The sequence below is a fragment of the Poeciliopsis prolifica genome, unplaced genomic scaffold (genome assembly GCF_027474105.1).
Source record: "Poeciliopsis prolifica strain line A6 unplaced genomic scaffold, Auburn_PproV2 SCAFFOLD050, whole genome shotgun sequence".
In the NCBI taxonomy this organism is placed as follows: domain Eukaryota; kingdom Metazoa; phylum Chordata; class Actinopteri; order Cyprinodontiformes; family Poeciliidae; genus Poeciliopsis; species Poeciliopsis prolifica.
The window spans coordinates 1,248,534-1,262,500 of record NW_026562425.1 but is presented as its reverse complement, the minus strand read 5'-3'; the positions used below and the strand labels follow the sequence as shown (position 1 = coordinate 1,262,500).

The window sequence follows — 13,967 nt, the reverse complement described above, 5'->3', positions numbered from 1 at the left end:
GTCCACTACTCCTCGTTACGCTTGTCAAACTTTCTGTAAGTTTTAAGACAAGAACTTACATTTGAAACTTGCATGAGCTTTAATACTTTCTGTTTGCTTCCTATTAAAGTTAAATAAAACTTTGTCAACTTATTTTAGTTACTGTTTAATAATCTGGTCTAACACAAACCCTAACGCTCTGTATGTTATTAAGCACTAAACATGATAGGCAAGAAAACTATTGCAATTCCCTTCCAAGCTGAAGAAAACGAATGAGACAAGCCGATAAAATGCTACTCAGAAAAACAAAGTTTAAAGCGGCATCTCAATAAATGCGACTATAAGAGGATGTGTGAATGTTTTTTTTATTTTCCTTTAAGCCATCAGGTATTTTTATTCACATTTTTTCTCACCTTCTACTATGCTGGTTTTAGCCAAGAAGCCGGACGAGGCTTTCAACGCACCACTGAAGACAAAGAAGCAGGATCCAGTAACTGAAGAAACACAGACAAAAACAGAAGAAATGAACAAACAAGGTCAGTTCAGATCCACTGAAAAACTGCTGGGATGTTAAACTGAGAGCAGAAAGGAGAATAATTTCACAGGCATGTAAATGTGGCGTCTTTAAGAAAACAAACGGGACGCTAAAACGGGAAGAGATGAGGGACAAACGCTGCAAAAACAAAATATCATCAGGTAGTTTCTGTCTAGTTTTGAGTGGAAATATATTTACACCTAAAATAAGACAAACCCAACTCAAACACAACCTTTCTGCAAGATGTAAGCGCTTTTTAAGTCAATATTTGTTTCACTGGTAGATTATTTCTAGGTGACAAATTTTGTGGACAATAAATTACCCCAGAAGTTATTATGATAAATCATAATATTGTTGTTTTGAGACAAATTTCAAGGAATATAATACTACTACTAATAATAATGATGCAAAAACACTTTCTCAAAGATCAATAAGCTTTAAATTCAAATAAAAATTTAACACTGGAACATTTTAGATATCCAAATTAAGAAACAATTTAAAAAAATAATTAGAAGTCTCTGTAAACAAAACTGTTCTTAAAAAAACAGCTGGTTGAGACCAAAACACCAGATAAAGACTTTTATTTGTGTTTCTGCACCTTTGCGCGGCTGATGATGGATGCTGATGGCCTGCGTCTGGTAGTTCCCGTCGTCGTTCTGGACGCACACCAGATGGGAGTCGGCCCGTTCGTTGAAACACGCCCCCATGGCCAGAACGTGCTCGTTGGACTTATTCATGGCCTTCATCAGCTGCAAGGACACAACACACAGCGTGACCAACCGGGTAAAGAGCAACTTTCTGGTCACGCCCAACTGCGTGGTGCAGATCTCGGTTGAACGGGAGGAACGTCGATGACAGATTGCAGAGAAACTCAGAGAGAGAGCTGCATTTCAGTTCCTCGTATTAATCCTGCGACTGTTTGCCAATCAGAAATAAAACTGAAAATCTGCAGGGCATTAACCGCTCGCTGCGTTAAACGCTGCAGAGCGGCGGATCGCTCTTCGCTTTGCTGACTTCCCATCTGTCAGCGCGGCGGCAGCCAAACTCCAACGCTGACACTCATTCGCGCCCCGCAGGCGACACTTTATCGCACGTGGGCAGCTTAGAGGCCCGATGCTCAGCTGCAGGGGAAACCGCGCAGGTTTGCATGCGTCACCTAAACACAGAACTGTGTGTGGATAAAACACACACTGATGTTTTCAGTCTGAAAAATCTGCTGGCTGAAAATATTGAGTTTAATCTTTGGTGTGAAGGTCTGACCATCAAGGACAGATTAATCGGATATGTACACTATGCAGTTTTGTGGATGACTTGCAGTGATTTTAGGTTTTAGAAAACCAAATTTTCCCTGTAAAGGAGACGCGATACTGAATAAAGTTTGGGAATCTTAACATTTTCCCCCATTTTTAGTCGCACCTGAAAACATTTGCCGCCATCGTTGGAGCCACGGCGAGCGATTGTGGAATGAAAACGCATAACTCTCAGAGTACACACCGTCCTTGAGACGCTCCTTTATCCGTGGAGCAGGACACCGCCGGCTCGTTTGGAGCAACGTGTCCAATCGTGACCGGTTGTGCCTGAGTCCTGCTTCACGCTGCAACGTCTTATTAAAAATGAATGACGGAGTCTAGTCAGCTCAAAAAACTGTGTCAAGATACACGGCTTGTTGTTTTGTTTTTCTGCTCCTGCCTGGATTATGTATTTAAAGGACGTAACCGACCAGCTGAGTAAAAAAAAAAAAAAACCAATAGTATCGTCATTTTTAGCATGAATTTCTGGATTTATGAAGAGGATGTTAAATCTTTTCGAAGGGCGATATAACGTCAAATTGGTATCGTTATAGCGAAGGGTAAATAAGTGTATTTTTTTATCTGTTGCAGCATGGAGTTTTGCTAAATTTAATTAGTGCAAACCGACGGTCAGTGTGACGTTGCCAAGTTTAAATGTAAAAATAGTCCCTAAAAGTATCAGATAAAGAAAACTGCAATTTTCAAATGATTACTTGACTTATTAGAAGCACGTTTACCAGGCCGTATGTGAAAAAGAAGCTGCATTCTTCACAACTCAAAATTAAGGCTTTTTAAAGACCATTATGAATTAAATTTAAGGTATTTATTGTGGCAGAAATTAACCTTTCATATAGTAGAAGTGTCGAGCTCTTTTGCACAAAATGCATCATGTGGGTTCCAACAGAAGGAAGGCGGTGGCGAAGACAAACGTTGTCCAGCAAACTAGTGGTAAGTTTGCACTTTACCCACGATAGATGCAAAAAAGCTAGCTAGCTAGAGAGCCAGGATTCATCAATGGCCTCGAGAAGCAAAGAAGATTTCTGTGTGCGACTCAAACGTTTGCCTGAAAGAAAAGTTCTGTGAGAAAAATAAAGGACATACGCGATTAAATAGCCCCACCATGACAACATTTCAGAATTAAAATATTTAAGATCTTCTTACACTTCTTAAATTAATTTAAGACATTTCAAGGCCTTAATTTGAGATGCATTTATGTATCACTTTTTGTAAGGATGCAGACACACTAGATAACTTTTTTAAATGATATATGATCAACTCAATTGGACTGAAGTCCAAGCTTTGATTAGGCCTCTCAAACTGATTTTGTTTGTCTTTAGCCATACAGACGTGGATCAGTTGTGGTGCTTCAGGACATTGTTTTGCTCCATAACCCAAGTTCTCCTAGTTGATTCATGTTTCCATAAACTATGGAAGGTCTGAGTCCTGAAAGGTGAATCAGCAGCAGACCATTACTCTACCACCACCGAGTTTTAACAGCCGTCTCTGATACGGTGCACATCTAACAGGATGTTCCACAACATTCCAGTTTGATCCGACTGGAAACATTTAGAGACTCGCCTCGTTGTATCGATTGCTGGGGATCTTGATACTCGTCTTCCTCACCTCCATGTCCACAACCAGACCTTTCACCACCGGCAGAGTGTACTGGTAGTTACGGAAATCCTGTAAAAAAGGCGACCATGTTATTTTATTTTATCACCATATCCAAACAGGTTCATTTAAATAGTGTTTTCAGGTAGTTTGCCACTTACTGCTAGCAGATTCATGATGGTGTGCCCGGTCTCTCCAAACAGAGGTTTCCTGAAGCGAACGCTGAACAGTGGACACGGATAAACTGCAAGAGCAAATAAATAACACCAAGTTAAAACTCCAATGCCCTCCATCACAGCCGATTGAGCAGTTACGCAATTATTGTTTCACTTTCCAGAGCAAAAAGCAACAGGCTAGTTAAGAAAACTATTTCTTATTGTGACACGACCGGGTTTCTGCTGGTTTCACCAACTACAATTTAAGACCATTATGAAAGGAATACAAGACCGGCATCGTGACACAATTGTAAATACTTTGTCCTGGTAATTGGCGATAAATTTGCAACTATAGACAGAAAAAAGCTACCTAGCTAGCTAGCAAGGGTATGTTAGCAGTGAGTTAGCAGTAGCCTGAACCGCCTTGGCTGACAGAACAGTAACGAAGCGCGTAACACTAACTTTTGTGATTTACAAAAAAAAAAAAAAGAATAAAATACATTGGATACAAGATTAATGAAACTAAAGACATGTGATCAAAAAATGGAAGGAAAACTTACTTTCTAAATGAATTTAAGATCTGTATTACAACATAAATGTGTGACCTTCATCCAACCATCTCTCAATAAATTTGCACTTGCACACGATAAAAGATAAAAAAAAGCAGGTAGCAGTGTGTTAGCAGTGTGTTAGCAGAAGTCTGACAGAAAAGGGAGGAAAAAACAAAAACATTGAATATAGAAGATTAATAAGATAAAAATTAAGACCTGTGATTAACATATTAAAGGCAAACTTACTTTTTAAAAATAAAAATTAAGACTTTTTAAGTCTCTCTTTTTTTTTTTTTACACAAATGTCTGTTTATGTATGAGGCTGACCTAATTACAAATCTCAGAAAGAAGGCTCCTAACTTTCAAAAGAAAAATCCTGCTTCTTCTTAAGCTTCTTAAACTATTTTCAACTTCATCTCATCCAGCAGCTGGAAAAAGATCTCACTAAACGCAGTTTTGGCCTCATTATGCAGAATCCTCGAGCCAACACGCCCTGTGTGGGTCAGGCCTCGAACAGCCAAGCATGTTGACAACAGCAGCGTTTGTGCTGCAGATTAATTTCTCAGTGATTCCAGCAGTTTGTGTAGAAAACGTGTCTTTGTTAATGTATTCCAGCCGAAGTTGCAGGATGCAGGCTAATGGCTTAAGAGAGCGCGGCGGAGCTCTGAGCTGGCAGGTCCGACTGCGAGAAAAGAGGATTCTGAGGAGAAGAAGAACCTCTCTGACAGATCTGCACACCAGCAGACAGATTCATGAGAAAAATGGAGGCAGAACAGCTGCCTGCTTTAAAATGATACAAAAACATCAAGAGAGGCTCTGGTTTCTGCAATCATTTCACAAGTTCACTGCAAAAACACAAAATGTTATATTTGAAACACTAACCAACATTTTGATGTGTAATGACTTGGCAAAATGTAATGCTTTAATTGTTGATTTTAGTGTTTTCATGATGTAAAGCACTTTGAACTTCCTTGTTGCTGAAATGTTTTCTACATATAAACTTGATTGAACGACTGATCTAGACTCACAGCGGTACTCTGCTCCCAGCCGCAGCATGAGGCGGATCGGGAAGACCTTGGCCCACGGCGTCTCCCACTTCTGGATGAGGATGCCGAAGAGGTAGGGCGGGTTGGGCAGCAGCAGGTCCTGCAGCGACTGGAAGGACGGGCTGATGTAGAGGAAGCCGCCGTGCTCCTTGCTGCCCAGGAAGCTCTGGGTGAAGAACGAGTGACTCAGGTGGTTCAACACGTTGCCTGGTGGGCAGAGGGAGGAAGAGCCGTCAGTCAGCACAGCGAGCGGCTCTGTGAAGCCAGCGCTTCCTCCAAACGCCTGACTGACGGCGGCTTAATGAGGATCAACGCACACAATATGACTGCCTTCCAGCAGCTGACACGGCTCTGATGCAAATATGAAACAGGAAACCGCCTGAGGAAAGAGAGCCATCAGTCGGCTCATGTTAGCAGTTTTTGCTGTGCAGCGTCTGGATGTAATAAAAAACAAAAACGAGACATCCGGACAATAATGCTGGAGGTAAACGGGCAGTTGGCGGGAAGGTACTCACCGGGAAACAATCGGATGAACTGATTATTGAGATAATAAATTAATTTACCGACCCAAAAAAAAAACACTACTTTTTGAAATAGCAACATATTCAGAGCCGTAATTAAGCTGAAACTATTAAAAAGGAATATTATGCATTTAAGATTTAATAAAAAAAGAAGGACTTCTATGTGTCTGTAAATATGCAAATATATTCACCTGGTTCAAATTCTGTAAAAAAAAAAAAATTTAAGAAAATCTTAATCGCCTTTTCCCATCCAATTATTGATCAGTTGACAAAAAATAATCAATAACTCAACTATATTGATGTCAAGTGAAGCAGAAAGAGCTCAGCTTTTCACATGTTGATGCCTGTCTCAATAACCAATAAATCAATTAGTCAGATGATAAATAAAAATGAACTCAATCATTTCCATTTGAATGATTTGTTATTTGTCCTCTATTATCTTTCTAACAAAAACTGGATGATAAAACTCTTCAGTCTGTTGCTTTTGTCTCAACCAGCCCTTCTTTTCAAGGATAATTTTATTTTGTAGAGACTTTATAATTCATTGTATTTGTTGTTTCGTTTATTTAAAATCTTTTCCAGTTTCAAATGTTCACAACAATATAATGTGTTCCATTTGTGCCATTTACATTGTATTACTTGAAAATGGTCTCCAAAACACGATATTATTGTGTACCACAATAATTTCTGGGACAATTTACCATCCAGCTGAATTTGTTCTCATTACAGGTCAAGCCTTCACTAAAGGAATGATGTGTTGTTGCATTTTAGGCAAAGACATGTTTATTTTCTTTACTAATAACTGAACTGTTTGTTTGCCTGTTTTAATACCTTTCTAAAATCTTATGAAAAAAGGCTAAAATGGGTAAATGAAAGATCTCCAGAATGTGGCGATTTGTTTCATCCGATAAATGGTGAAAATAATCAATTCCTAAAACAAGGTGAGCCCAACTCTGCAACTCTTGGAGAGCCGCTGCGAATTTCTCACCGCTTAGGGCTTCTTGGTAGAGCTGCACAAAGTGAGTGAAGACATCTTTGGGGATGGTTTTCTCGTCGGGTAGACACTGGAGCAGAATGACGACCTCGGCCTGGCCGACGGCGTGCATGCCTTTCGTCGTCACGTACCAGCACTTCCTATTGACATCTGAGAGTTAAAGAGAAAAAAAAAACAGGTCAGGACAATGAACTTAATACCAGGATCAGTACAGTTTCTGCAGGTTTCACCAGCCTAAATAGACTTTTTAAAACCATTATGAATGGAATTTAAGACCACAGATTTAAATGCAAAAAAGCCAGCTAGCTGCCTGCTAACATGCACTTGCTACTTAGTTAGATAGCAACGGTAGCCTCAAGCATCTAGAGGAGGGGTATCAAACTCATTTTGAGGCATATCAAAAATCTGAATGTTCTTAAAGGGCCGGTTGTGCCAGTATATGTTGATAAAACCAGTTAAATTGTTAAAATATCAATCAATAGCCATTCCTCCAGGATTCTGTGATCGTTTTAATCAGAATTCCAGATTTTGTGTTTGCAAGACATTTCTACGATATTCGCGCCGACATATGGTGTTTTTTATTACTCATATCAATTGCAGACTATAATTTGACATCAAGAAAGGCTGAGGCAGCAGTCACTTCAACTCAAGTGTTTTTGGCCAAGTTAGAAAAAATTTGCAGTAAAATCAGAAACAAAAGTGGAGATTAGTTGATTTTCTGTGAATTTTGCAGAAGTGTGAAAAACTAGAGGGAATTATTGTTGTAATTCGGAGTTTAAAGGCCCACATAAAAAGCTGCGGCGAGCCAGATTTGGCCCGCAGGCCTCTAGTTTGACACGTGGTCAAGCGAATGCAATGATGTCTGAGTGCAACTCAAAGTTTTGCCCGACAGAAAAGTCCTGAAAAAGAAAAGAGAATACATAGAATATGCAAGATGAAATAGTTCTGTAAAGACAACATTAACAAAATAAAGACCTGCTTACTTTTTGTAAATGATTAACATGTTTTATTTGAACTGGTTTGATTTATAATGTTGTATATACAGGACTAGTTTTATTTGATATATTAAGTGCAGAATTTGTGTTTTTGTGATGTAAAGCAGCTTAGACTGCTGCTGTTGAAATGTGTTACACAAATCAACTTGACAGATTAATAAAAGTGTAACAGAGTCATGTAAACATGACTCACAGTTGACCAGCTTGACCATGGCTAGCAGGTTAGCATTGAGCACGAACACCAGGGGGTCCGGGCCGCCCTCCTCCAACTGCTGCATGAGGACGATCTCCGACGGCCTCTCCTCCACGGCGTAATCTGCAGGAGATTCAGAGCGCTAAAGTCAGATCAACAGGAAGAAAACAGCCGGAGCGAGACAGAGATTCAAAGAAGAAGTCCTGCTGTCTCTGGTTAGAACAGAACAGCTTTCACATTGTTTAAGCATCGCCTCAGCATTCCCATGAAAAAAGCTTCTCCCCCTCTCTGTTGGCAATGAGTGGTGCAAAACATGAGCGGTGACACAAAGGCCATGAGGAGCACACTAAACGGACACAAACACAGCAGCAATGAGGAGGCAGCAGAATGGTGAGGATGAAGGCAAGCACCTGTGATGTGGCCTCCCGTACCTCCTTTGACTCCGGTGGAGATGAGGATGGGAGGGAGCCCGTCCTCCGGGATCAGGCTGAGTGAGCTGCCCACGGGGCTGCCCGCCGGCGCAGCGGGGTTCTGGGCCGCCTGCGGGGTAGAGAGCAGGGGCTAGTTAGGCTGCGACCCAAATGCGACCTCTATCTGATCTTTTATGGCAGTCTGAGCACCCAGGCCACTTCGTTTCGGGGTCATAAATACGTATCTGATGAAGGCGGTGCACCGATTGCAATTGTCTGGTTGATTGCAGATTACTGTGCTTTAAAAAAAAAGAATTCAGCTTCTATGCACCAAAAATCTGGAATTATGAAAATTTCAGAAAACTGTAAAACAGTTGAAACACTGACTTCCTTTAAATCTCGACTAAAAAGCCTCCAGTTTAGAGCTGCATTTGAAACGTGATCGATTACAAATTTAATGATGGCACTTGACTTAATGTAATGTTTTGATTGTTGATTCTATGTTGCATGGCTTTGTGTTTGTTATGATGTAAAGCACTTTGAAACACCTTGTTGCTGGAAAAAGAGAGAGAGAAAAAGAGAGGGAGAGAGAGAGAGAGAGAGAGAGAAATTGGCCAATACCAATTTTTTTTTGTCTGAAATATTGCTAAAAGTGGGTGGAGTGACTAATGTTAACTCAGACATGCAGACACGACCCGGTGGGCCGGTCTGACAGTCAAACCACTCTCACAGAAGAGGACAGTGGGTGATTTTAACACTTTTGCTGAGGTTGATCAGACCTGCTTCACATGTCTAATCTTTTTCTAAATCTGGTCGGGTCACGGAGGCAGCAGCCTAAGACGTCCAGACTTTCCCCAGCAGCTTGGTCCCAGTTCAGCTTAGTGGAAGAAAAACATTTAGTGTCAAACCTAATTGGCATCTTCTGTTTATTCCCCCGTCTCCACTGAGTTTCTTTCTACCGCCACATGGCCAGTTTGCCAGAAATTGGCCAGAATTAGATTACCTAATGCAACGTCACTTGAGATAATTTGAGCAGGAAACGTCTCTCAGCTGAGCCACGTGAAATTTATTGCTTTCTGTAACAAAACTCACTTGGACAGCTGGCATTCAGCAGCTGTTCACGCCAAACAAATACAAAGGCTTTGCTGTAGGAATACTTTTACATGAGCATGGTCTCATCAATGGTCCAACCAAGCACAATATGTCTCAACATCAAGCTTTTTAGTGCCATAACATTTGTAATCCTCTTCATGTTTAACATATTACGGAGGCAGGATTTCCTGAGCAAAGAGCTCATTCACTGCAAAACCACAAATTTTATCAAGTATCTTTAGTTTCTAGTGCAAATGTCGTAATACATTTGAAATAAGAAAACTAACCCATAGAATAACCTTTTACTTTCAGCAAGATATAAGTGTTTGTTTTAAGTCAATATTTCCTTAATATTGATGAAGTTGGCAGATTATGTCATTTACTATTATTGCAGAGAAGTTACTTGTAAGTCTTATTTCAAAGCTATTTGCACTAGAATCTAGACTAAAAAACTTGATAAAATGTTGTGTTTTTGCAGTGTTGTGACTCCCATCCATTTGAGCTAAGCTAATAGCATTATTCAGGGCTACATGTCCTTGGTACTGAACTCACCTCTGAGGCCTCAAGCGTGGCGGACTTGTTGGAGCAGGTGGAGGCGACCCGTGTTTGCGAGGACGCCGAGCCGCAGGACGGCGGTTTGGAGGATTCTGCTGCGTCTCCGTTTGGAAGAACCCCGTCGGCGAACCAAACCCTCCTCTGGTCCCGCGACAAGGAGCCTAAACAGGAAGCAAGCAGACAACTTAAAATATATAAGGGTGATTAATACATCAGTTATTTTAGGGATTAATATATTATTATTTTGCTTATTCATGTAAAAAATATTTTTTTACGGCTGCAATTATTATTTTAGAAAGCAATTGTTCTTACACTGACGATTAATCGGCTGAAAAAAATTGCCACATTTTTCATTTCACCATCTTTTTTATAAATTGTTAGTAATATAAAGCAACTGCAAATAATTTATTTGTAAAATAAGAAAATAAATATTTCATGCTTGTTCATTTATAGAAAAGGAGGCTAGAAATATATGCATTTCCAACATGAACATGTAAAAAGCTCAGTAATTTCTGCTTTCATTTATCAATACATTGTAGGGCCGGTCTGTTAATTAATGAATTTATTTTTGATTAGCTGATTAATAATTGGAGAGAAAAAAAGCACTAATAGGATTTTTTAACAGTAATTTTAATCGAGTGAAGGTAAAATTATGACATTTATAGAGTTTTTTGTAGAACATATTTACAGATAACGATTTTCTTTTTTATCTTTAATAAAACAATTACATGTTTTTTGTACAGTTTTGACTTGATTTCTGCTCTGGTAATGTTCTTTCAGCAAATGCCATTATTTAAAGTTCAGATGATGATTAACCAATTACTAAATCATCTAATGATTATTTTAATAAACGATTAATCGCGATTAATCGTTTCAGCCCTATTAAGACACATTCATTTCAGGCCCATTTGCTGTTTTTTTCATCTATTGGGATAGAATATCATTGCAAAAGGACATAAATAAAAGCTTCTTCCTCTCCTGCTGATGAGGAACGTACCTTCATTGCCGGATTGCTTCAGGACTCCCACGGGCACCATGACAGTGGGAGGCGGCGAGCTGAGGACCCCGGACGCCTGCGCCTGCTGCAGGGGGGGGATGGTGGAGCAGTACTCCGCCGGGTTGTTCGGGTTCGGACTCTGATTCACTGCAGTAGCCGGCGTCTCCGCTGATTGAACTGACAGCAACAGAACACAACATCCGAAAGTATAAAGCAGAGGTCGGCAACCCAACATGTTGAAAGAGCCATATTGGACCCACAAAACAAAAAACAAATCTGTCTGGAGCCGCAAAAAAGTAAAAGCCTTATATAAGGCTTATAATGAAGGCAAAACAGGTTCTAGGTGTTTATATTAGCGTATTATCAAAATGACTAAGTGTATACATAATTAGTATTCATGATTAAATGTTTATTTTTCTTGCAGTGCCTCTTGGAAGGAATGACGCATCACGTGACTTCTGTTGTACGGCGGTGCTTTAAGTTTACCTTCTGTTACAATATGAATGCATTTACAAAATTAAAGAAACGCAATAAAGAAATCAGATTTTTGATATCATTTTTATTGTGAAGAGCGACAGGGAATGTGTCATTTTTTTCTCCTTGTGGAACTCAAAAAATCTGCCACGAAATGCAGTTTGCATAACTACGATCGCTCTTCGTGAATAATCACCGTTAAGCGGGCGATCAAAAGAACAACAAACAGAGTGTAATAAAACGGCAGACTTTTGAAAATGTAAAGTATATAAAATTAAATGAATAGAGTTTAAGTTCAATTTCTGTGCAAATGCCAAGCAAGTCAGTGCAACAGTAACACAAAGCAGCCATGAGCAACCCGACCTGAGCAACGACACAAAACAATATCGCTAAGTGTCATTCTAAATGTATACTGATGAAAATTACTGTAACGCCTATTTATGTATGTTTTCAGTTTTTTATTTTTTCCCCAAATATTTGTAGTTTTGGCTTTCATTGAGGTGCGCTCTGGAAAGTACGGTACTCTTTTAGTTATTTGACAACTTGTCGCCACAGAGCAAACATTCAGGCAATCCTTCCACACTGGCAACGAATGCAGAGGATTCTGTCCAAGAATTGTAGAATTGAATATTTCTTCTTCACGATTTTATAGCATTGGAAAACGTTAAGAATGACTGTCATGTTTGTCCTCCTACAGAAACCATATTAAAACAAAAAATATATTTCCCAGCCCCATCTTCAAACATTTTTGACGAAGCTCCAAAGAGCCACTAGGGTAGCGCTAAAGAGCCGCGGGTTGTCGACCCCTGGATGTTTATAAACATCCAATATTTCTTGTTTAGACTAAGAAATATCAACGTGTTTAGATTTATCTGATTTTTTATTGTAATTTATTGATTTCTCCTCTAATTTTGGGTGATGTCAAGAAGCCATAAGCCTTTAATTTGTTATTGCGCTAAATTACATCCACAAATATTAATACATTTTACTGGGATTTAAAATGAACAACAGACCAACACAAACTAGGGTCATTCATTCCCAGTAAATCTGGTAGCTTTAAATGAAAGCATGGCTGGCACATGGTGGAGGAAGCATCATGCTGTGGGGTGGAAAGACTTTCAAAATGAAATGTCTACTCATTATCTACGTTTGAACAATTGTGGGCAGGAAGTCTGTACTCTAATGTATCTGAAGAATATTTACAATGTGTTGGATTTAATGTTGAGATGCAGAGTTAGGTTGTAACTAGTTACAGTTATTTGAGTAACTCTTCTTTCAAAAATACTTTTGAAAGAATTTTTACTCTTACTAGAGTAAAATTTCTGGATCCTCCAGCCACTGAGAGTAACTTGACTGAATGAAAAATATTTTTTTCTTAAGAGACACACACCTGCAGTTCTTATTAAAGATTTATATGTTTAATATTGAAATAAACTGATTTTGCAAAAATGTTACTTTTGCCTGATGTTATTTTGTAATTTATGTGATTTATTTTCATTTTGGTCTTTAAAATACCAACATTTTCATTTATATTTTGGTCCGTCTGATGATGTAATGATTAAATATTAAATTGATTTATGTAATATTTCAGTTGCCTTTTTACCAAATTCTTTTTTAACTTAATTCCTTGGACGGCTATATTTTACTTTTATTTTAGTAAAAATATGCTGAAGTAGTGCTACTCTTGAGTACTTTACCCTCCTCTGTTGGGTTGCCATTTAGTTGGTATGACGTTGAGAATTGGCAAAAATACTTCTTTTTGCAAATTTAGATTCTCTTCTCCAGTTTTTCTTCATAAGAAATGTCGAAAACAGTCTTATCTTCTGCTTTCTATCTCCTAATTAAGCATTATTTTGTGTTGAAATGAGACAAAATATGAAACAGATAAGTGTGATTGTTGCTCACCGTTTGTCATGGCAGAATGACAGGTGACACAAACGCGGGCCTCCTTCCTGTCCATGTAGAGCAGCTTGAACTTCAGGCTGCAACACGCTGCACAGAACACCTTAAAGAGACCAACACTGCATTAACACACACACACACACACTGCACTTTAAATAAACATTTCACAAACTAAACCAGAGCCCTGTGTGTGCTGCATGGTTCTATTGTGACCTTTGACCTTCCTGAGATAACGCTGCATCTACTGTTTACAGCTGCCATGCAGGCGTTACTATTACTGCAGCGCCGGCTCCTCCCAGCTCCGCTGGCAGAGCCACAGTGTTTGTTTACCACCTTGGGAAATTAAGCAGCGCTCCGCCCGGTTATCCAGTGCGGTGTCAGCGACCGCATGCTGCATTGACAGTAGCGCGGACGCATGCGGGGGCGGTCCTTATGCCAGCCACAAACAAATAATGACTGAGCGGCCAATTTCAATTTCCTCTCCCTAAGCTAATTATTTTCTTCTTTTAGGTTACATACAGCTGTGGATACAAATTAAGAGACTATTTAAAATGATCAGTTTCTCTGATTTTACTTTTTATAGGCCTATGTTTGAATGAAACATAGGCCTTTGTTGTTCTATTATTCCAAGCAAAAATGTTGTTTTTATTTACAGAAAATGAGAAATT

The 13,967-nt window shown here is 39.3% G+C and overlaps 1 protein-coding gene across 2 annotated transcripts in view; it reads right to left on the bottom strand.

The window, feature by feature from the left end:
* Positions 1-13,967, bottom strand: part of zfyve9a (zinc finger, FYVE domain containing 9a) — a 30,612-nt gene that overhangs the window by 6,204 nt on the left and 10,441 nt on the right. Inside the window, exons 5-15 of one of the 2 annotated variants that reach the window (XM_055058243.1) lie at positions 13,303-13,402; positions 10,924-11,100; positions 9,924-10,087; positions 8,280-8,409; positions 7,870-7,992; positions 6,676-6,831; positions 5,149-5,373; positions 3,576-3,658; positions 3,382-3,486; positions 1,113-1,263; positions 393-473 (exon numbers count right to left, since the gene is read on the bottom strand). In XM_055058243.1, coding sequence (XP_054914218.1) covers positions 393-473; positions 1,113-1,263; positions 3,382-3,486; positions 3,576-3,658; positions 5,149-5,373; positions 6,676-6,831; positions 7,870-7,992; positions 8,280-8,409; positions 9,924-10,087; positions 10,924-11,100; positions 13,303-13,402 — 1,495 coding nt within the window. The remainder of the gene's footprint in view (positions 1-392; positions 474-1,112; positions 1,264-3,381; positions 3,487-3,575; positions 3,659-5,148; positions 5,374-6,675; positions 6,832-7,869; positions 7,993-8,279; positions 8,410-9,923; positions 10,088-10,923; positions 11,101-13,302; positions 13,403-13,967) is intronic. The other variant, XM_055058244.1, reaches the window with a different exon arrangement.